Source organism: Scyliorhinus canicula, chromosome 4, assembly GCF_902713615.1.
Source record: "Scyliorhinus canicula chromosome 4, sScyCan1.1, whole genome shotgun sequence".
Taxonomy (NCBI): Eukaryota; Metazoa; Chordata; class Chondrichthyes; order Carcharhiniformes; family Scyliorhinidae; genus Scyliorhinus; species Scyliorhinus canicula.
The window spans coordinates 35,311,053-35,334,623 of record NC_052149.1 but is presented as its reverse complement, the minus strand read 5'-3'; the positions used below and the strand labels follow the sequence as shown (position 1 = coordinate 35,334,623).

Below are 23,571 nucleotides of genomic sequence, written 5' to 3'. Positions count from 1 at the left end.
GGGCGCTGGTTACTGTCTTTATTAACCTATAGGTCAACCCAGTGCGGGGCATGGTCTGAGATTGTGATCGCTGAGTACCCCGTGTCCACCACCCCCATCAGTAAGGCCCTGCTCAGAATAAAGAAATCAATCCGGGAGTACACTTTATGCACGTGTGAGTAGAAGGAGAATTCCTTCACTCTCTGCTGCCCAAATCTCCATAGATCCACCTTCACATGTTGAATAATTACTTGATGTAAATATTTAGTAGAGGGAGAGAATGGCATGCCAGACTTCAATGTGCATATTGAATTAATCGTGGGAATGTATGAAACTTGATGCAAGCAAAATATATCTTCCAAACAGAAAATGCTTGAAATACTCAGGTGTGACAGCATCTGTGAAGAGAAACACAAGTTTTGGGCTGATGACAGCATGGATATGTAGAGGGTAAATTGTACTTTACATTTTTTGAAGAATGATTAGTGGATAGGGGAAAATCACTGGCTTTTATTTAAAGAGGGCCAGAAAGCATTTGAGGAAGTTCCTCATAAGATACTGTTAGCTAAACTGAAACTCATGGGATTGAAGGCAAACATTGACTTGGTTAGGAAATTAGCCAAGTGACTGGGTATGGCTAATTGCCAGGATGTTGCACCAAGGCAGATGGTGGAATTTGAATTCAAGTAACTGCCAATTTTTGTAAAAACCCATCTGGTTCCATAATATCCTTTAGGGAAGGAAATCTGTCATCCTTACCTGGTCTGGTCCTACATGTGACTCCAGACGTACCAGCAATGTGGTTGACTCTTAAATTTCCTCAGGGATGGGCAATAAATGCTAACCTAGCCAGAGACGCCCACATCCCAGGGACGAATAAATAACAAAAAAAATCACTGAATATTTAGATGGTGGGATAGGGAGCCCCATATTAATGTTTTCCAATGACATGCTGTCAGCAGTGTAGGTGAAAGCATAATATAAGAAATATATTAATCTTATCAATAAGTCAGGCAATTTGATTTTGGTATAGGTAAATTTAATGTCAGTTTGCACCTAAAATGGAATAAAACAATATTATTTGTTAAAGGGTGAGGGGGTGAACCGGTAGAGAAATAGTCAAAAGGGCGAATGGAATGTCGGTCTTTAAATATAGAAGTCCAGAATACAAGAGAGCAGAAGTTATGCTACACCTATACAAAGCCCTGGTACCTTAATCTCAAGTACTGTGAGCAGTTCTGAGCACCGCATGTTATTTTCACACAAAGGGTTATAGAAGTTTGGAACTCTCATCAGAAAATGGGAATTGATGTTAGACCAATTATTAATTTTAAATGGGAGATTCATGGACTTTTGTTTCTAAAGTATTCAGGATTTTGGTGTAAACGCAGGGGTATAGAGTTAGGTCACAGATCAGCCATGATCGTACTAAATGGTGGAATTGCCTCTTAAGGGCTAAACGTGAGATTGTACTAGAGAGGATAAAGAGGCAATTTATGAGGTTGTTAGCTGGACTGATGAAAGTTTGGATAGGTTAGGGTTGTTTATTCTTTGGAATAAGGAGGCTGAAGGGATTCCTAATTGAAGTATATACATAGAACATACAGTGCAGAAGGAGGCCATTTGGCCCATCGGGTCTGCACCGACCCAAATTAAGCCCTCACTTCCACCCTATTCCCGCAACCCATTAACCCCTCCTAACCTTTTTGGACACTAAGGGCAATTTAGCATAGCTAATCCACCTAAACTGCACGTCTTTAGACTGTGGGAGGAAACCGGAACACCCGGCGGAAACCCACACAGACACGGGGAGAATGTGCAAACTCCGCACAGTGACCCAGCAGGGAATCAAACCTGGGACCCTGGCGCTGTGAAGCCACAGTGCTATCCACTTGTGCTACTGTGCTGCCTTGAAATTATGCCCTGAAATTATTATTACCGTGCTGCCATACAATTATGAGGAATTGAGATACCTGCCTTATTTTCCTTGGTTGAGCAGTCCGTAACCTGGATCATGCGTTTAGAGGGAATTCAAGGGGAAATATTTTCACCCTAGCTATTAATCTTTCTTGTCACAAGTAGGCTTACATTAATATTGCAATGACATTGTGAAAAGCCCCTAGTCACCACATTCCGGCACCTGTTTGGGTACAGAGGGAGAATTCAGAATGTCCAAATTACCAAACAGCACGTCTTTCGGGACTGCACCCGGAGGAAACCCACGCAGAAAAGGGGAGAACGTGCAGACTCCACACAGACAATGACCCAAGCCGGGAACGAACCTGGGACCTTGGAGCTGTGAAGCAACAGTGCTACTCATTGTGCTACTGTGCTGCCCATATCCGATGCAGTTATCAAGCTGGTGAGGATTTGGAAGTTAGAGCCTGAAAGTGTGGTAAAGACAGAAACCCTCATAACAATTTTTAAAATATTGGATAAGGTTGTTAGGTATTGCAAATATTGGATTTGCACTTGAAGCACAGTAAGTTACAAAGCTACAGATCACAAGCTGGAAAGTTGGATTAGGCTAGTTGGCTACTTGTTGGTCTGTTCAGAGAAGGTGGTTCAAATGCCTTCCTTCTGGTAAAAAAAACTTTTATTGTCACAAGTAGTTTACATTAACACTGCAATGAAGTTACTGTGAAAAGCCACATTCCGGCACCTGTTCGGGTACACAGGGCGAATTCAGAATTCTGAGTGCATATAGTTCTATTATTCTAAGTGGCCTCTTCCTTTTCACATATTCCTCATGGCAGCTGTGAGCAGCATAAAATGTACTCTGGTGGGGGGAGGGGGGGGGGGGGGGGGGGAACGACTTAACTATCCAATCACAAAGATCGGCTTTGTAGCACCACAACAGACCAAGCTGGCTAAGTGCTCAAGGGTATAGCTGCTAGACTGGGTCTGCAGCAGGTGGTGAGGGAATCAACAAGGGAAAACATACCTCAACCTCACATCACCCCTTGACATTCAATGGCATTACCATTGCTAAATACCCCACAATCAAAATCCTGGGGTTATCATTGACCGGAAACTGGACTACCAATTAGCACTGTTGCTAAAAGAGGTCAAAAGCTAGGAATCCTGCAGTGAGTAACTCACCTGACTCCCCAAAGCCTGACCGCCATTTACACGGCACCTTAGGAGTGTGATGGAATACTCTCCACTTGCCTGGATGAGTGCAGCTCCAACAACACAGTAGCATTGTGGATAGCACAATCGCTTCACAGCTCCAGGGTCCCAGGTTCGATTCCCGGCTTGGGTCACTGTCTGTGCGGAGTCTGCACATCCTCCCAGTGTGTGCGTGGGTCTCCTCCGGGTGCTCCGGTTTCCTCCCACAGTCCAAAGATGTGCAGGTTAGGTGGATTGGCCATGATAAATTGCCCTTAGTGTCCAAAATTGCCCTGAGTGTTGGGTGGGGTTACTGGGTTATGGGGATAGGGTGGAGGTGTTGACCGCGGTTAGGGTGCTCTTTCCAAGAGCCGGTGCAGACTCGATGGGCCGAGTGGCCTCCTTCTGCACTGTAAATTCTATGAAACACTCAAGAAGCTTGACATCATCCAGGACAAAGCTGCCCACTTCATTGGCACCCCTTCCACAAACATTCACTACCGATGAACTGTGGCTGTAGTGCATACCATCTACAAATGCGCTGCAGGAACTCACCAAGTCTCCTTCGGCAGCACTTTCCAAACCCACAATCGCTGCCGCCATCTAGAATGACAAGGCCGGCAGATAGATGGGAACATTATCAGCTGGATGTTTCCCTCCAAGTCATTCCCCATCCTGACGTAGAAATATATCACCATTCATATATCACCATTCCATCAATGTTGCTTGGTCAAAATCTTGGAATTCCCTTTCTAACAGCAATGTGGGTGCACCTACCCTGCAAAGATTGCAGTGGTTCAAGAAGGCAGCTCAATGCCACCTTCTCAAGGGCAATTAGGGATGGGCAATAAATGCTGGCTGAGCCTGCGATCACATTTCATCCATGAATTTTTAAAAAACTTTCCGTGAACAAACGTGGCAAAAACTTTCCAGATGTTCTCAAGTCCTGCTGCTCGGGATTAAATTTGGAGATGATACAAATTCAGGGGGCAGCATGACACTGGGGGCACATTTTTTCTGGCAGTATCCAATTAATAGGCCACTCCTAACCCTGGCATCCAATTTTGGGGAGATAGTGGCACAGTGGTAATGACGTTGGGCAAGTAATCTAGAAGCCTGGGCTAATACAAACATTGAAAATAGGGGCCTTCTCCGCCATTCAATATGATCGTGGCTGATTCTCTATCTCAACGCCATACTCCCACTCTCTCCCCATACTTGTAGACGCCTTTATCTCTAACTCACTCCTTCTTAAATATATTCAGTGACATGGCCACCACCTTTTTGTGGTAGAGAATTCCTTCGAAAATGGGCAAAATGCTGTCAGATGCAAGAAGTGGTCTTTAATTGAATGCAAAGTGGCTCAATTGACCACCTACATACTGCTGAGGTATCTGCTGCTGGCAATATGCCATGGCGGCTGCCAATGACATTGGGTTCCCATCTCAACACCTTAACTAACCATACTGGCACAGCCCTCCCAGCTGCCATCCCATCTCTGAAGGACTGGGAAAATTCAGTCCATAGCGTTTTTTGTCAGAAGCAAAAAAAAATGGAAACTGCATCTTCATAAAAACAAATGAGGGAAACATTTAATATTTAACAAAGAAAATGTACATTTTCTAGAGGACCATCCTTTCTCAATAACACACATGAAGTGATCATAATTGTACAGAACTATTAATTTAGATATGTGACTTAAAGATGCATGGTCTTCAGATGTCGAAAATTAATTCAAACTAGTTTTTTGAGGGTATCAGTTGTAACAGACAGGAAAGATGGCGTCACAGCCCCAAATTGTGAGAATTTTCAAGCCAGAAATTTCTCAAAAAAGGGAACTTGAAATATTTTACCCACTGATTTTCCTCCTGCATATTAGAATTTACCAATGTCTTGTGCAATATATACAAAGAAAAACTCCCATTCATAGAATAGATCGTAAAACTCCTCTGCATTGTATGCTGTTCAGTCCTTCACATTTCACTACAATGGAGAAGTTACAGGAGTGAATATTTTATATGAAAATATACAAAATCCAAGAGCACTTTGAGGACCAGTGATAAATATTTTAACCATGTATACAAGAGCTTCAATATGTAAAATATCAACTGAAGTCAAGGTGGGCGAAGGAGCCTGCTGATACTCATTGATATGCTATAATGAAGTTGAGGGACTCCAACTGAAAGCAGTGCTGTCAAGTCTGTGTTGCAATCAGACTTCACAGACATGAAATTCATTTCACTCCTTGTTTCTTTCTTCTCCACAATTTTGAATCAATCACCTCAGGTAACTCCACGCTGTTGCTCATGGGAGTAGTGATGAAACACAAAGGAGACTGCGGCATCCCAGGCAGACTGAAGGACCATGTCACGTAGTCCACGTTTACCTGCACAGTGGTTCCACTGGGAAAAATCAGACGTACAATCTGAGCCCTCAGGAGGACAGCGCACCTGGTGTCCATTGACACATCTGCGACACTTCAATCTGCAGAAAGGAAACAGGTGGTCGGTCACATTACAGTGAGCTTCAGATACAGACAACTAATAAATGTGCAAACACTGCTGTTTATTAATCATAATAATAGACATTATTCGGAATCAGAAAATGATTGACAGAGCACAGTTTAGTCCTTTGACTGGTTAGCTGTCCTCAGTTTTCCACTTAATTTCAGTGTTTTATGCAAATGTATGACTGGAGTGTTAGAAATGCAACAGGCTATTAAGAATGGTCATTTCCCCATGGTCAGGGAAGGGAGAATAACAAAGTCACTCTGGATTGCTGATAAATCTCAAGAGGAGATGAAATGTTTTACAGGCATTTTCATGTCTGGTAGGGGCTGGTTTAGCACAGGGCTAAATCGTTGGCTTTGAAAGCAGACGAAGGCAGGCCAGCAGCACGGTTCAATTCCCGTACCGGCCTCCCCAAACAGGCGCCGGAATGTGGCGACGAGGGGCTTTTCACAGTAACTTCATTTGAAGCCTACTTGTGACAATAAGCGATTTTCATTTCTTTTTCATGTCAGGCACAATATGTGGTACAAGGATATTAAGGCAATAAAAAAAATAAGTATATTGAAATCCCCATCTGTGTTTTATATTTCTCCATTAGCTCATCTTTCTCTTCGTCTAATGTGCACTTATTCATATTCTTAAGTGTTTTTTTTGGATAAATCACATCTTTTTTTCCCTCTCCCTGTGGGAAGCTTGGTGTCCCCTGCAGTTATTCTTTATACGCCTTATGGACTTAACCAACATCAAGGGAATAGGTTCATTATCAATCAAGGCACTGCCTTACACCAACTTCTTATACCACATTTTCTTGAATTCATACATTTGAAAATAGCTTCGCCTCAGGTTAGCTGGAAAGTTGATCCAGTGAGAATAGTTACCTATCGTGCGTGTCACTAGTTGTGTTCTCATTTAGAGTAAAGAGCTCCTTAAGTTCTCCGAGCGAGAAGTGTCGTTCAACATCTTGTTCCTCATCCACGACACAGCTACTCAGGGCCTTTTTATGTGTCTGACGCTGGAAAATCTTCTCCTCGATTGTCCCTGTCTGAAACAATACAGGATATTACATAGTGCGTTATCGCATCATTATCTCTCAAAACTCTTTATACAATTACTTATTTACTCAAGTACCGAGTCGACTCAAGCCATCATTTTTCATTTTGTTTGGAACTAGACCTCAACATCTGAAAGGACGCTCCATTTGGGAGGCGGTGGCATAGAGGTATTGTTAGTGGACTAGTAAACCAGAGACCCAAAGTAGTGCTCTGGGGACCTGAGTTCAAAACCTGCCAATGCAGATTGTGAAATTTGAATTAAAAAATATCCGGAATAAAAAGTCGAATGACCACGAAACCATCGTTGATTGTTTTAAAAATGGTTCACTAAATGTCCTTTAAGGGAAGGAAATCTGCCATCCTTACCTGGTCTGGCCTACATGTGACTCCAAAGCCACAGAAATGTGAATAAAGAACAATACAGCAGAGGAACAGGCCCATCGGCCCTCCAAGCCTGTACCGGTCAGGAAACCAACCTTTGCCAAAACTCTCAACACTTCCTTGTGCCGTATCCCTCCATACCCATCCTATCCATGCGTTTGTCAAGATGTCTTTTGAACGCTGTTAATGTATCTGCTTCCACAACCTCCCCTGACAACATGTTCCAGGCACTCATCACCCTCTGTGTAAAAGCCTGCCTCGCTCATCTCTAAATTTTGCCCTACGGACCTTAAACTTATGCCCCCTGGTGACTGACCCCTCCACTCGAGGAGAGAGTGCCTGCCCATCCACTCTATCCATGTCCCTCATAATCTTGTAGACCTCTATCAGGTCACCCCTCAACCTCCGTCTTTCTAATGAAAACAGAATCTATTCAGCCTCTCCATATAGCTAACACCCTCCAGACCAGGCAACATCTGGTAAACCTCCCCTATACACTCTCCAAAGCCTCCACACGTGGTAGGACTCTTAACTGCCCCCTCAAGGGCAATTAGGGATAGGCAATAAATGTTGGCACAAAACATTTAATCAAAATTTTACATGTAAATAAAACGAAGCTCAAATATTTTCTTAGCCAAAATTTATGTTATAACGCGTATGCCATAACAACTATACAGGAAAGCTCAAAGTTTACCATGGGGATACCTTACTTTCTCTTCACAGTAAAACAACCCTGCTTTGCAAAACAAAAAAGGAATCAATGAATTTGTATCAAAGAGCACCTGCTAATGCATGGCCTAAAAATGTTCTAAAGAAAGAAATGGAATTAGATGGCACCTCATCACATCCTCAGGGCGGCGCAAAGTACTGCATAACAATCGATTACTTCTGAAGTGGAATAATTTGTTATATGGGCAAACTGAGCAGCCAACTGTGCACAGAAAAGTCCCACAAACAGCAGTTGAGATAACTCGTGTTCAATCAGAAAACATCAATTCACAATGTACCACTCAGTAGTGTTGAAGTGTTAGATTATGTACTTAAATCCTGGAGTGAGGCTTGAAGATCCAATCTTCCAACTCAGCGCTAGTAATTGAAGCAACCTGACACTTTAAAGAAGGATTAAGACCAGGCTAACTGAACAAATGCAGGTTAGTATATTTATTTGCTTAAATACATGATAGTAAATCATGTCAAATCCTATTGTTTGTTCTGAAGATTTGAAATTAGCTATGGCAACCTGTGAAGAGATATTTAAGTGCCTCGATCTGTTCATCAAGCTAAGTTCCTCGAAGGTAATTGAACCAATTGCAGATTTCAATGGAATACATTTGAGGTAGGCTTGTTAACTCCCACAGTCAGAAAAGGTTGCAAGAAAAGGACAATATGTAGAAACATTACTTGTATAAGCAAGTATTCAATTTTTCATTATTTTGTCTAGTAGAGAAGTTAAAGAAAACTATTTAGATAGATACCTATTATAGCAGTTTAATTATTTTCAAGCTAAAGGATCAAGCGAATAAAGAGGTCTGATGGGATGCTTTACTACTTTCAAATACTTTCTAGAGACACATTAAAGCCCGACATCCAATAATAATTACCAAGAGTTTGTTGCTCACCACCCTCTCCCCTCCAACTCCCTTTGCTGTTGGTGCCAATGTGAATGACGACCGCTGACTGTTCACCCTTCCTGCTCAGGGTGCTCTGCAGCATGCAGTAACATCCTTGACCCAGGCACCAGGGAGACAACATACCATCCTGGATTCATGTCTGCAGCCACAAAATCATTTGTCTGTTCCCCTAACTATTAACTCTCCTATTGTTATTGTTTTTCCAGTCTTCTTTATGGTCCCCTCGACAGCTGAGGTCCTGGCTCTGACTGCACTCCCCAGATGAACCATAACTTTTGTTAGTATTCAGAAATTAATACCGGTTGCAGAGTAAGATGTACTCAGGGACTCCTGCAATACCTACCTGATCCTTCTTGACCGGCTGGCAGGCAACCATTCCCCCTCCCGGCATACCCTTAATCTGCGAGGTAATCACGGCTATAAAAATGCGATCCACAGAGCTCTCATACCTTGTGGATGCGACACCCGCTGCTGTTCAAGATCTGAAACCTGGATCTCGAGCTGCTGCATCTACTGACACTTCCTGCACATAATCCTGGAGCTCCCATAGGAAGAGGTGCACTCAGGGCTACCCTGCTTTTCCTCAATCTATCAGATAATAAATCTTGCTACTTAAAAACAAAAGACTCACCAGCTACTTACTTTTCTTCTGTTCTCACTTGAATACAGGAAGGTTACTTGAAATGCTTTATTCAATCCTTATCAAAGTACATTTGAATTGTTTAATTTCCCAGATTCCCTGACTAACTTCCGAACTTTGGAGAAAGGGCAACAAAGTTACAATTCTTGCCAGCCAATCGACACTTTGCTCTCTTGTATTTTTAGTTTTTTTCTAATCACTTCAATGCTCCTGATCTGCTTCACCGTGATCCCCGGTCTGCTTCACTGTGATTCCGGTCTGCTTCACCGTGATCCCGGTCTGCTTCACCGTGATTCCAGGGTGCAAACTACTTGGCTGGAATATTGCCTTCAACTTTCTTCCAGGTCTTATCATATAAATGCAGCATTTTAGGATGTTTTATTCTGTGAACTGCATGTAACTGTTGTATCTTTAGGCTAACAGTACGAAAGAAATAAATTGCTGATGCATGTGGGTTGAATGAAACATCAACAGAGGTTTATTAAATGGGTGTCCCCTATACGAAGGCTAGTACTAGAGTAAGGGCAAAAGCCCGCAAAGTAGCCAATGATGTCATACATGTCATGTGACTTGGTTCTTAAAGAGATATTACATACAAATACAATAACCCACATATATAACAAACCAGATTCTTACCGACAAAAGCCTGTAGATGTAGCAAATTTTCTTCTGTCCATCTCGCCATATACGAGCCATTGCTTGTTCATCATTAGCTGGATTCCAGTCTGGATCGAACATGACTAACCGATTGGCACCAATCAGATTCAAGCCGCACCCACCAGCTTTGCTGCTCAGCATGAAGATAAATTCAGGACTCTAGAAAAGAAAATGAATAAATAATGAAACCCTTGTAAAACCCATGTTCAAACTGAAAATTTATTATCGCTATAAAATTCAATTGGAAAATTTCATTGTTTTCCTGACATATCAAGATGCATCATATTAGATTTTCTCAACATGCCAAGAAATGGCCAAAAAGTAAAACCTCAGGATAGGTTAATGTTTCAAGTCTAGACCCTTCATAAGAACTGAATTCCAGCAAGAATAGCAAGCTGTATAATTATTTGAGCTATACAGCAGACTACAGTTATGTTTGGTATTGAGAAATATACAATGAGAATTTTGACACTTAAGCTACCATTATGGCCGAGGTAAATCAGTTAGATGCACCTAAAAATCCACTTTATAAAACAATTATATATAGCTGGAATTTGTGCACATTTTATATGTAGGGGTTTTGAAAGAAATCAAATAGGAAAACACTTTGTATACAATTGTTATTTACATTTAAGAGGTTGATTCTAATTCATGTGTTATTAGTTGGCCTTTCTAATAATCAAAAATCACAGAAGGGTAGGAAGAGCATCATGGTTGCGAGGGGGTAATGAACACCAGAGCATTTTCAAAATATATCAGCAGATATCACCAATTTTAGCACTGGCTGAGCTTAATTTGTCCTGATATTTTTTCTGCTACTGAGCTTCCTAATCTTCACACATCCTGCCACATAATAAGAAATGGAATATGACTACAGGGAAGCAGAATTTCCAGGAGACCGCTACTTGCCATTTTTTTGTCCCCACCTAGAGGAATTTTAATGAGAAAATGCAACAGTAAGGTAGTTCCACAGTTTTGTCAGCCCAGCTCCCACTAAAATATTCAGTCTCCTGTATTCCCTTCACTGAGAATGCTGGTAGAGTTAAGAAAAGAAATGCACCATTTCTCTGTGCTTGCTGCTCCTTCTCAACTTTCCTCTCCCTCCATCCACTTCCCTCTCCCTACTTTAACTTCTCTGGTGTCAACGGTAGCATTTCTGCCTCTCCGATTCAATACTCTAGATTCAAACCCAGGATTTGACCACATAAGCTAGGATAACATATCAGTGCAGTGCTACACCATATTATAAAAGGATTGAGAGGCAGTGGGACAGTATAGAAAGGAATTACAAAAATAAAATAAAAAATTAGAGTAATCAATTATTTTCTTTTCCAAATAAGGGGCAATTTAGAGTGGCTAATCCTACGCTACACATCTTCAGGTTGTGGGGATGAAACCCACGCAGAGAAGGGGAGAATGTGCAAACTCCACACAGACGGTGACCCAGGGCTGGGATCGAATCTGGGTCTTCAGCACCGTAGGCAGCAGTGCTAATCACTGCACCACCATGCTGCGCCCCCCCCCCCCCCCCCCCCCCCAGGAATTACAAAAATAACACCAGAAAAAATAACTCAGTAACCGGGTAGATGCTTTTATAACTATGAAAGGTTTTGATAAAGAAGCTACAGACAATACTTTCGTTTGTGAGGATGTACAGCATTAGAGGCCTTCAACGTAAGATAATCACCAAGAAATCCAAGAGGGAATTCAGGAGAATCTGTCCAGAGTGAGAATATGGAAGTTTGATATAAGCTGGGGGAAATGATTGAGACAAATAGTGAAGATGCATTTAAGGGAAAGCTAGATAAGTATATGAAGGAGAAGTGAACAGAGGAGTATGTTGACAAAAGTTAGATGGCGAAGGAGGATCAAGTGCAGTACAATCACTTGTGTGAACAAATAAATCTTTTATATGCTGCATATTCTATATTCTCCAAGGTGTATTCTTTTAGATGATATGTTAAACCAGTTTGCTGGATGTAAACAATCTAATGGTGGCATGATCAAAACAGCAGGGGAGCTTTCCTGCTTTCTGGCCAATAGTTGTCCTTCAAGCAAATCAAATTAACTGATCATTTATCTCATAATATGCAGATGCTGAAAGTCTGAAATAAAAAAGAAAAATGCTGAATAACCTCAGCAGGTCTGGCAGCATCTATGGATAGAGAACCTTTTGGACCTGTATGACTCTTCCTCAGAGCATTTATCACATTTTTATTGTATGAGGGATATTTACTGTGCGCATATTGGATGCCATGTTGCCTATAAAAATAGTGATTGCATTTCAAAAGCAATTCATGGCTGTGGAGTACTTTGATTTTGAGAATGTGAAAGGTGCCATATGCATCTTTATCTTTTTCTTCCACTTCTCTTTTTGCTGCTCCCTCAAACAGATTCTCATTCTATACTTCACTTTTCCTTTAGTGCTTTTACTTCCACTTCTCTTCATATAATGTAATTTTTCCTCCCATTTCTTTGACGAAGGAGATGGTAGTACAGCAGTAATGTTCCTGATCTAGTAAACCAAAGGTCTGAACTAACTCCTCTGGAGACACAAGTTCAAATCCCACAAAGTCAGATGGGGGAATTTAAATTTGATTATTAATGAACCCCAATAAATTATTTAGGAAATTAACGACAGGTTAGCAGGAGGCTTCAGTGAAAAAAATCCAAGGCCTATCCTTACTAAAAAAAAAATCTGAAATATCACTGATTCAGCAAATGTTAATCATTTAATTTTCATATTAAAGAGAAAAAACACCAATTTCATTGCAAATAAACCAAGCTAGGACCCACCATCTCAATGTACCCATGTGGTAAGATTACAGGAAATAGCTCATCTTGAATTCATTTTAGGAACAGGAGTATTTTCTACTTGCAGCTTCATTTTATTAATGTGGCCACCTCCGTATAAGAAACCTCAAAGTGTGATAAAATACTGAATTTCTAATTCCAGGCCAACGTGAAACAGGATGTGGCTTCGATAAATATGTAGTTAACATCAAATAAGGTTATTGGGGCTTACCAAGTGGCAAGCCAGGAGTGTAATGGAATACGTTCCACTTGCCTGGATGAGTGTAGCTCCAACAACATTCAAGAAACTCGACACCATCCAGGAAAAAGTAGCCCGCTTGATTGCTACCATTTCCACAAACATTCAAACCCTCCACCAACGACGAACAGTGGCAGCTGTGTGCACCATCTACAAGATGCATTGTATTGACTCATCAAGGTTTCTTAGACAGCACCTTCCAAACCCACGGCCACTACCATCTAGAAGGACAAGAGCAGCAGATACCTGGTAACCCCAACACCTGGGTGCTCCTCGCCAAGTCACTCTCCACCCTGACATGGAAATATATCGCCGCCCCTTCACTGTCGCTGTGGCAACATCCTGGAACTCCCTCCCTAACAACACAGTGGATGTACCCCCACACCTCAAGGACTGCAGCGGTTCAAGAAGGCAACTCACCACCACCTTCTGAAGGGCAACTAGGGATGGGCAATAAATGCCCACATCCCATAAATGAATACTTAAAAAAAAAAGATAGATATTCCACCATGTTCCCATAAACATGAAAGATCTGTATCTTGGTAGACTAACTCCATTCATTGGCGGGACAGTGACATTTCAGCAGCTGTTTCAAAGTTCCAGTCATGTGATACATTATCTCACAAATTACTTTATGGGAATAAGATGTTGCACAGAGACATGCTGTCACTTACTGTGGGATTATTGAAACGTTCCACAATTTTGGCCCTCTTTTTCACTGTCATGGTACCATCCAGTCTAACATACATGTATCTGAGAGAAGGAAAACATATTAAAAGGTTATTCTTCCTTCAAGAAGAAATAAACAATATTTAATGCTAAACAAGAAGAAACAAACATTCAGCCGTCTCAAGATAAAAGCAAATTACTGCGATGCTGGAATCTGAAACAAAAGCAGAGAATACTGGATTTTCTCAGCAGGTCTGACAACATCTGTGAAGAGAGAAGGGAGCTAACATTTCGAGTCTGGGTGACTATGTCGTTCAGCTACAGTATCCACATAATCTGCAGTGTGAACTGCAAAATTGCAGCAAGAGAAAAACACGTTACCTCAAACAGAAATAAACCAAAGGATGTTCTCAGTCTCACTGTTGTCTTTTATCATACACACATGCAAAAATGTCCCTGTAACTAAAGTTATAACCTAGAAGTAAACAATTTATCTTGTTAACCAAACAACTTAAGATTCTATGTCTCCATCACCTCTATTGCTGGTTCGTCTTTGTTGCACCATCTCCACTACAATGCTCAAAATAAATTATTTAAATGTAACTCTTAAATTGTTGGCATCTTCAGAATCCCCCAGTCACTCATTAGGTTTCAGCTGAAATTACTACAATGTATGAATCAAACCCTCCTACTAATGTAATAAAACCACTAAGATTCCAAATAGTAGTTTCTTTACAGTAATATACCAGAGCAAATGGTATTTTCTTAAATTTAAAAAAACTTCTACTTGCTACCTTTTTTGTCATTCACTTTTCTATTTTGATTAGAACTTTATTTTAAAATAATAATTCCAAATCATAATATTTCTATAAACGACAATTTTATAATGATTTGCGCAAATTCAGGACATTCCATGGACTTTTCTGCCTTGTTTCAGATTCCAGCATCCACAGTAATTTGCTTCTGAGATGTAGACACTGTGGTATTTTAGGAATGCGGCAGACAATTTTCACTCAGCAAGGTCGCACAAACAAATCAACACTCCAATTTAATAATATTGGTTGGGTATAAGTATTGGCCAGGCCACCAAAGATAACTTTACTGCTTTTCTTCAGATTATACATATATGTGCTATGATATAGCCCACAGGCCATATCACCACAGGTACTCTTCATTTATTTTAAAAACAAAATGTGGGGAAACTGAGTGCTGAGTATGTTAGTCCACAGATCTCTGAAGGATAGAGCCGTGAAGAAGACTTATAGTGTGTTAGCGTTTATTAACAGGGGGCTTGAGTTTAAGAGTCGCGGGGTTATGCTGCAACTATACATGACCCTGGTGAGACCACATTTGGAGTATTGTGTGCAGTTCTGGTCACCTCATTATAGGAAGGATGTGGAAGCATTGGAAAGGGTACAAAGGAGATTTACCAGGATGCTGCCTGGTTTTCAGGATAGGTCTTATGAGGAAAGGTTGAGGGAGCTAGGGCTTTTCTCTTTGGAGCGGAGGAGGATGAGAGGCGACTTAATAGAGGTTTACAAGATGATGAGGGGGATAGAGTGGACATTCAGAGACTATTTCCTCGGGTGGATGTAGCTGTTACAAGGGGGCATAAATATAAGATTCAGGGTGGGAGCTATAGGAGGGATATCCGAGGTAGGTTCTTTACTCAGAGTGGTTAGGGTGTGGAATGGACTGCCTGCGTAATAGTGGAGTCGGACACTTTAGGAACTTTCAAGCGGTTATTGGATCGGCACATGGAGGACACCAGAATGACAGGGAGTGGGATAGCTTGATCTTGGTTTCGGACAATGCTCGGCACAACATCGAGGGCCGAAGGGCCTGTTCTGTGCTGTACTGTTCTATACCTCTAGGATTTTTGCATCCATCAGAGAGGGGAATTGGGTGCTCGGTTCAACATCTCATCTGAAAGACAATACTTCTATCAGTACCGTACTGAAGCACCAACCTAAGTTACGTGTCCCGGCCTCTGGAGTGGGACTTAAACCAATTCAAGAAGCAAGAGCGCAACCACTGAGTCAAGGCAACATTTTTAGAATTGTATAAATACCGTTCTTTCCATTTTTCTATTGTCCGCATCGAGAATCCATGTGGGAGGTTTAGCTGTGGGAGGGACTGGTTTAGCTCACTGGGTTAAATCGCTGGCTTTTAAAGCAGACCAAGCAGGCCAGCAGCACGGTTCGATTCCCGTACCAGCCTCCCCGGACAGGCGCCGGAATGTGGCGACTAGGGGCTTTTCACAGTAACTTCATTTGAAGCCTACTTGTGACAATAAGCGATTTTCATTTCATTTCGGGAGGTTCAAACCATGTTTTTAAAAAAAAGCCTCTGATTGGCTGATAATGAGCTCCAAAATAAAGTAAACAGTTGGCTAAAAGCTTGGTCAAAGAAGTAGGTCTTAATGAGTGTCTTAAAGCAGAATAGAGAGGTTGTGAGGAGGAAAGGAAATTCCAGAGTTTGAGGCCTGGGCAACAAAACACATAGCCACCAAAGGTGTAGGGCTGGAGAAGGTTACTGAGATAGGGAGGAAAGAGGTCGAGGAGGGATTTGAGAACAAGAATTAGAATTTTAAAATTAAGGTGTTGCTCTACTGGGAGCCAACGTAGGTCCGGGAGCACATTGGGTAAATGGGATTGGTGCATGTTAGAGTACGGACAGCCGAGTTTCGAATCAGCCCCCAGGGACATCAGAACACCCAAGCAAATTTTTGAATTATTTTGCAGCATTATAGACGAAGGACAGCTGATCAAACTGGTAACTATTTCACCTCTGAATCAGAAGGTTGTGGGTTCAAACCCCTTTTATAACCACAGAAGCCAAGATTTACAACTGCTATAACTTTCAGCCAAATCTAATGATCAAATTCTGAAGCTGTTTTTTTGTCTTCAGAATACTTGTGCTATGTAGGATTTAGTCTCATGATTCGACGTTTAAAGTTTCTTCCTCCCTTATCCACATTAGGTAGGTCAAAAGTGTTCCAATACATCACTTATTTAGTTGCAATGTCACACAACTCACCTCCTGTCTCTGCAGAGCTTCTCAAACAAATCAAGAGTCTGTGTGTAGTTTGATACGAGTACCACCTTATCAGAGCTAGTACTTCGAGTTATGGCCAGGATATAATCAAGGGTAAGCATCTTGCCTGAAACAGTAAAACATGGGAGGATTCAAATAATTGTATTAAAAGTGTATTTTCCATCCTGTGGTATAATTATGAAATATTCCACATGCTGTTCAAGAAAACTGCTCAGTTGTAAAACTGAATTTCCTCGAGGTTAGAGTTATACCCAGGGTGTAACCCGGAGTTAACTGCATGCAGAGTAGAAAATGGGCTGAAATCTCAGTTGTAAAACTGAATTTCCTCGAGGTTAGAGTTATACTCGGGGTGTAAACCAGAGTTAACTACATGCAGAGATGAAAATGGGCTGAAGTCTGGTGAACGCAGGTCTTTTTCTGAAGATAGCCATGTGAAAACTCTCTCAAGGAACATGGGCGGGTCGTGGTTTTGTATGCCTCAGAAGCTGGACCATCATAAAAAAATTCCCCCAGAATTCTCACTGCTGGGGCATCACCTTCCCTGAATGTACTGCACGAAAAAATGTTACAAAATAACTATTAAAAAAAAATCACTAGAATGGACTCTCAGTTTCTCACGGATCCATCTGAACCTTCACCCTGAAACAAGCAAGAAAATTAGGCATTTCAGATTTCAAATCCAGCCCTGGATGGTGTACCAGATTTATGAATAACAAGCAATTTTGTATTGTGGCAGAAGACCAAGATTTGACAGCGTCTCCCAACAGAACATGATGACAGGCTTATCACATTTCAGCAATTAATACAGATTGGCCTGCATTGGAAACGTGGATGAGACTCCCATGTAGTTTGCCACATCAGCCTGTTGAACCGTGAGCTAAGTTGGAGAGAAAGCAACTGGCCCTGAAAATAGTAGATTCACTGTTGAGCTGTTGTGTATGTCTTACGGGACAAAGCTTATGTCAATGGTGATATTCAAGTGAAAAACCCTCCCAAAATAGCAATTCCCAAAGCGGTAATGGTCCAAGTTTATGATAAAGGATGGATGGATGAAAGCGGCTTGATAACATATCTGAGGAAAGTTTCGAGTTTCCGACTAGAGAAAATGTCTTCTCATCTGAGGCATGTTCAGATCACACCTTGGCCATGAAGTTGTTGCTGAAATTAGATCACAACAGTGATATTGCAGTGATTTCCCCTGGTCCATCCAGCTTTGTTCAATCATTGGACATCTCTCCAAACAAGCCGTTCAAGGATAGCATGAGAAAAAAGTAGAATGATTGGACGATCAGAGGAAAGAAGATATTTCCCAAAGATATGGCTCGGCATTAGTAATGTTAATTTGAATGGGTTGTAGAGGCCAGGGATGAAATCGGAACAGAGATTGTCATCAAATAATTCAAGAAACATAGGTTATCCAATATAATTGATTATCTGTGGAAAGGTATGGCCAATGATGATAGCATTGCTGATGAAGATGATGTATATGATATGCCATTCAAGAAGCAGTTTGGGACACATTATTTGTTTATGAAGATGAGGATTTTTATGGATTCTAATACGCGCACAGAGCAGACTCTCCTGCCAAGTAGTATTCTTTTATGCACAGTGAAAATAACTGTGCAACTTGCAATCGCGCGGCAATGGGAGAGGATGCATTGCAAACTCTCAAAACGATTACATATGAACATAAATGCAACATACGAAATAGAAAAGTCGGCCATTCAGCCGCTCATGCCTGCTCCCCCATTCAATAAGATCATGGCCAAAACTTGTCAATCAGAATCTAATTCCACCTGTAAAATATAGGGGCTGGTTTAGCACAGGGTTAAGTTGCTGGCTTTGAAAGCAGACCAAGGCAGGCCAGCAGCACGGTTCAATTCCCGTACCAGCCTCCCCAAACAGGCGGCAGAATGTGGCGACTAGGGGCTTTTCACAGTAACTTTCTTTGAAGCCTACTTGTGACAATAAGCGATTTTTATTTCATTTCATTCAATGACCTGCTGACTCTGCGTCCTGGGAATCATAATTCCACAGACTCAAGTCCCTCAGAGAAAAACTCTTTCCTCATCTCGGTCTTAAAAGGGAGACCCCTTATTTTTAAACCTAATCCCCTAGTTCATCTTCTCCAATACAGTGCATTGGGATGCAGTAAGTAAAGTTGCCATAGTCCCAGATGACCCGAGGCTGCTTTCCCCTTTTGAGGGGGAGAACTGGCTGGTGGTGATTTAACCTGAGTGTCACCACATCTCAGACGAGGGGCCAGCTTGAGAAGTTAGGCCTTCATGAATAACCTCAGCTACAGGAAATGAACCCACACTGCTGGATCTTCCTCTGCATCATGAACCAGCTGCCAACCAACTGAGCTAAACTGGCCCCCATTGCACTGGAGCTCCCATAATAAAAATTCATGAGCAAAGTTTTTTTCCATAATGTAGAAAAAATATATTATGACAGGCTTGTATCCGTTAGTCACTCATGAGACCTGACTGTTGTCTTATTACTTTACTTCCAAACACTTCTTTCACAAAACTGTTGAATAATAAAATCAGCCATGCCAGGGAGAGCAGCTGCTGCCTTATTGCACTCAGTAAATGGAAGGAATAAACAACATTTCAGATTGGCTGTCTGGATTCTAGGCACCTGTAGGCACCTTGCCCCAAGCAAACTTTCTTCTAGACAGGAATTGGAGGTGGTTCTTTACATGCAAATCCAAATCTGGAAATGTTGCTGCTAAAGTTATGTGACGTTTCTTCCAGTTTCTGAGTTAAGAAAGGGATTTTACCCATACCTAAATTTTATAGGCATTGACTTAAAGCTTTACCAGACAACTGAGGTTCCACAGATTTTGTGCTGTATCCTGATGGAAAGAGATCGAGTGCTCCCTGAAATCCTTCTTCACCTTCCACACACTTCTCATAGATCAATGCCGGGTCTGCGCAGAAAAGAAACAAAGCATTAGGTGAAACTCCTCACATAAAAGGAATTATTCATTTTTGATCTACTTCCTCCACAGTGTAATAAATTGTACCCAGACTTCTGTAGTATATTTTAGTTCATCTTTTCTCTCATTCTTTGGATTCCTTCAACCTCTGAGGCAAGCTACTCCCAGGCCTTTGTGATACAGCTGGTTGCCAGAAGATGTACAGCAGGTTTGTTCCCTTGACTCTGTCCCATCAACCTCACTTAGTGCCTCAGCTGTGAATCTTAGCACCTGCAAACCAGACCTGTAAACACACCTAACCTGCACATCTTTGGACAATAAGGGGCAATTTTTGGATGGTCAATCCACCTAACCTGCAGATCTCGACACTGGAGGAAACCTACCCAACCACGGGGAGAATGTGAAAACTCCACACAATCACCCAAGGCTGGAATTGAACCCGGGTCCCTGGCGCTGTGAGGCAGCAGTGCTAACCACTGTGTCACCGTGTCACACCAATATTCTATGCAATGTTCCCTACTATAATTAGTTCTTTCCTAGGATTTCAAAACTGAAATTCTGTCTTTCCCTCAACCTGCTACAAAATTTAGACTTCTAAAATTATAGTTGGAGTCAGTTAAACCTCCTCTTTTATACCTTGGTTTCTCAATAAAAAGAAAATGATTTTTAAAAAAAATTATTAGTATAGTGGCAATGAATTGAAGTATGAAATTTCTCTTTCAGAAATCTGGCTTTTCAGACATTAAAAAAGAAAAATGAATCCAAATCCAATCATTTTACTACTCACGGTTACAAAGTTTTTTCAGTGAAGTAATTGAAGATAGAGAAGAGACACTCATCTTCCCACTGTGAGATTGTTCCATTTCTATTGCCGGTTTGGCTTGTTTTAAGAACAGTTTGTACAACTCTGACTGCAGAGACGTCAGTCTGAAGAAAAGAGGCAGAAGTTTAACTAAAATTATAGGAGGACATGGGCAGGTCCACTTAATTTTCTTACCCTTCCCTGCAGGATGCAAGGGTGTTTGAAAGAAACAGACTCCAATGACAGAAGCATCTATCGGCTTAAGGTGGACATAAATATATTTAATTAGACAAGTGTAATTGAATTGTAGTTGCCCAGGTCATATTAGTTATATATTATTTGATTTAAAAAATATCATGCAGAGCAAAACCAAAACGAGTGATGAATGTGATCATTAATAATGACAGCAGAAGCCTTTACAATTCGCATAATAGTCGTATTGGCAGAGTGGAGTTTCCTTAAATTACCTTTATCCTCCCTTCAACATAAGTATTGCCTTGATACACAGGGAATAGAAATTATTGGAAAGATTTCAGAAAAAATTGCACTGAAGCAGCTGTGCCTTTTAAGAATGCATTATTTCCAAGCATTAGTACTCCCCGCAAGATTGTTCCTATTTACCAGTAAAGAATAAATGTTGCATTTTGCAGTCACATCAGGCCTGATCTTGTTCAACGGGAGGAACAGAAGCAGGCCATTCAGCCCCTCTAAACTATTATGCCATTCAATCAATCATGATGATCTGTATCTCAACTTCGTTTACCTTTTTTTGTTCCATATACTTTGATATCATTAATAAACAAATTATCAATCCTAAATACTTCAATTGAGGGGCGAATGGTCCAAATTTTGGGTGGAGTGTTTCCTGATTTCTCTCGTTCTCTTGTTCTAGGTTCCCTGGCAATGGAAAATAATTTCACTGCATCTATCAAATCCCTGAATCATTTTAAACAGCTTGATTATATGACCTCCATGTCCTCAATGCAAAAGAATACAAGCAGAGTGTGCGTGCAACCTATCTTCACAATTTAACCCTTTAAACTGTGGGACCATCCCAGTGAATCTGCGCTGTACGACTTCCAAGGCCAATACATCTTTCTTGATTCAGTGGCCAAAACTGCATGTAGGAGTTGAGTTCCCTTGTGTATCACAACAAAATAAGGAACACATTATCCCTCTCCTCACCATACAGTTTACATATGCCAGTAGAAAATAAGGAGTATATCATCCTGTGTCCTGCTTCAGGCATGCTGAATCAATGTGAAGGATTTAAACTGATACCAGTAGGTCAACTAGTTTTGCATTAAGGGATCTAAATCAGACATATTATAACAAAACACATACAATACTAAATGTGATATTACCTGCAGCAGACAATCTGCTCAATCTTCACCGGCAAGTATTTGGAGAGAATATCTGATGTTCTTCGAATTAAACACCTGAAATGAGGATTTGGGCGATATGCCAGATAAAACAAATGTTTGTTAACTCAGATTAAACTTGCCAATTGAGTAATTCATACATAAACAAGGAAGGAACTTTTAAACACAAAAATTGAATATTGCAAGATGAAGCATACAAGACACATTTGGACACATATCTTAAACCTGTGCACCTATCTCCCCTGTGATCTCCATCATTGACAAAAAACAAAAGCAGCAATATCACAAGAGCACCACCAACTCGAAGTCTCATTTCAAGACACACAGCATTCATATTTAGATATTTATTGCCGTTCCTTCTTTGGCGCTGAATCACAATGAGGGAACTTCCTAACACCATTGTGGAAGAACTATAGGACCACAAGAACTGCAACTCCCCCAGCACCTACGCCTCAGAGCAATGAAGAATGAGCCGGTTGTCACCCACATCCCAAGAACCAATACAAAAAAGATAATTTAGGAGTTACTCCGGAATACCACCAGTAATTCTTTTGCCAATTATTTATTTTCTTAAATATATGTTCCCTCACCTGTTCACAATGCCAATCAACTCTTTTAGCTTCTCCTCACCATGCTGTCTTTCATTCTCACTTGCAGCTGCGTCACGGCCCTTCAATATGGGCAATTCAAATCGCTTCTTAAATTCCTGTGCAGTCCCTTAAGAAAGGTTAGAATCATTATTAATCTGCTTTAGAATTAACCCGTAGCCACACGAGGTGAATCTTCAGGTTCTAGGGTACTTTGCAGCACTCAGGTACAGAAACTGATGTTTTATCTTTTGAATGCAATCAGCAACTAGTTCCAGAAAAAACTCTGCAGCTACATTAAATGCCAGCAAAGGTCCAATTTTAACCAAAATACAACTGTGCAGATCACACAATGGAAACAAATACTTACCGAGTATTCCTGCATTGACAAAATGTACAAGGCTGAAGTACTCAAGTAGGTCATTCTGAATTGGAGTCCCCGAGATCAACACACGGCGCTTGGCCTTTAGATTGTTCAGGGCCTGGTATGTCTGGTTGTCGGAATTCTTCAACCTGTGGCCCTGTAATGTGAATGGAATACTTTAGAAAGCTTTCACTTGCTTAATTCTTTTGGGGGTTTATATATATATATATATATATATATGTTTTTAATTTCTAAAAATTGCAGCAATATGGAAGAAATTAATATTGAACTCAAGGTGTCAGTGAAAATCAGAATCATAGAATTTACAGTGCAGAAGAAGGCCATTTGACTCATCGAGTCTGCTCCAGCCCAAGGAAAGAGCGCCCTATTTAAGCCCACACTCCATCCTCCCCGTAACCCAGTTATCTCACCTAACCTTTTTTTTTTGGACTCTAAGGGACAATTTAGCATGGCCAATCGACCTAAGCTGCACATCTTTGGGCTGTGGGAGGAAACCGGAGCACCCGGAGGAAATCCACTCAGACACGGGGAAAATGTTCAGACTCCACACAGACACCTACCCAGGCCTGGAATTGAACCTGGGACCCTGGAGCTGTGAAACAACAGTGCTAACCACTGTGGTACTGTGCCGCCCTTTTTAAAGTTTTGTTTAAAAAAGTTATACAGTACACATTGCACCCGAGTAGGTGTCAAATGTATTTCACACAGGACTGCATATCACATGTACAGCAG

The 23,571-nt window shown here is 41.2% G+C and overlaps 1 protein-coding gene across 1 annotated transcript in view; it reads right to left on the bottom strand.

Annotated features, from left to right (window-relative positions):
• Nucleotides 1-4,660: 4,660 nt before the first annotated feature.
• rad54l (RAD54 like) overlaps nucleotides 4,661-23,571 on the bottom strand; it is a 44,941-nt gene continuing 26,030 nt past the window's right edge. The window contains exons 9-18 of the mRNA XM_038794014.1: nucleotides 22,825-22,975; nucleotides 22,458-22,584; nucleotides 21,850-21,924; nucleotides 20,471-20,610; nucleotides 19,564-19,674; nucleotides 16,722-16,845; nucleotides 13,688-13,766; nucleotides 9,941-10,120; nucleotides 6,479-6,642; nucleotides 4,661-5,574 (exon numbers count right to left, since the gene is read on the bottom strand). Coding sequence (XP_038649942.1) covers nucleotides 5,373-5,574; nucleotides 6,479-6,642; nucleotides 9,941-10,120; nucleotides 13,688-13,766; nucleotides 16,722-16,845; nucleotides 19,564-19,674; nucleotides 20,471-20,610; nucleotides 21,850-21,924; nucleotides 22,458-22,584; nucleotides 22,825-22,975 — 1,353 coding nt within the window. The 3' untranslated portion in view covers nucleotides 4,661-5,372. The remainder of the gene's footprint in view (nucleotides 5,575-6,478; nucleotides 6,643-9,940; nucleotides 10,121-13,687; nucleotides 13,767-16,721; nucleotides 16,846-19,563; nucleotides 19,675-20,470; nucleotides 20,611-21,849; nucleotides 21,925-22,457; nucleotides 22,585-22,824; nucleotides 22,976-23,571) is intronic.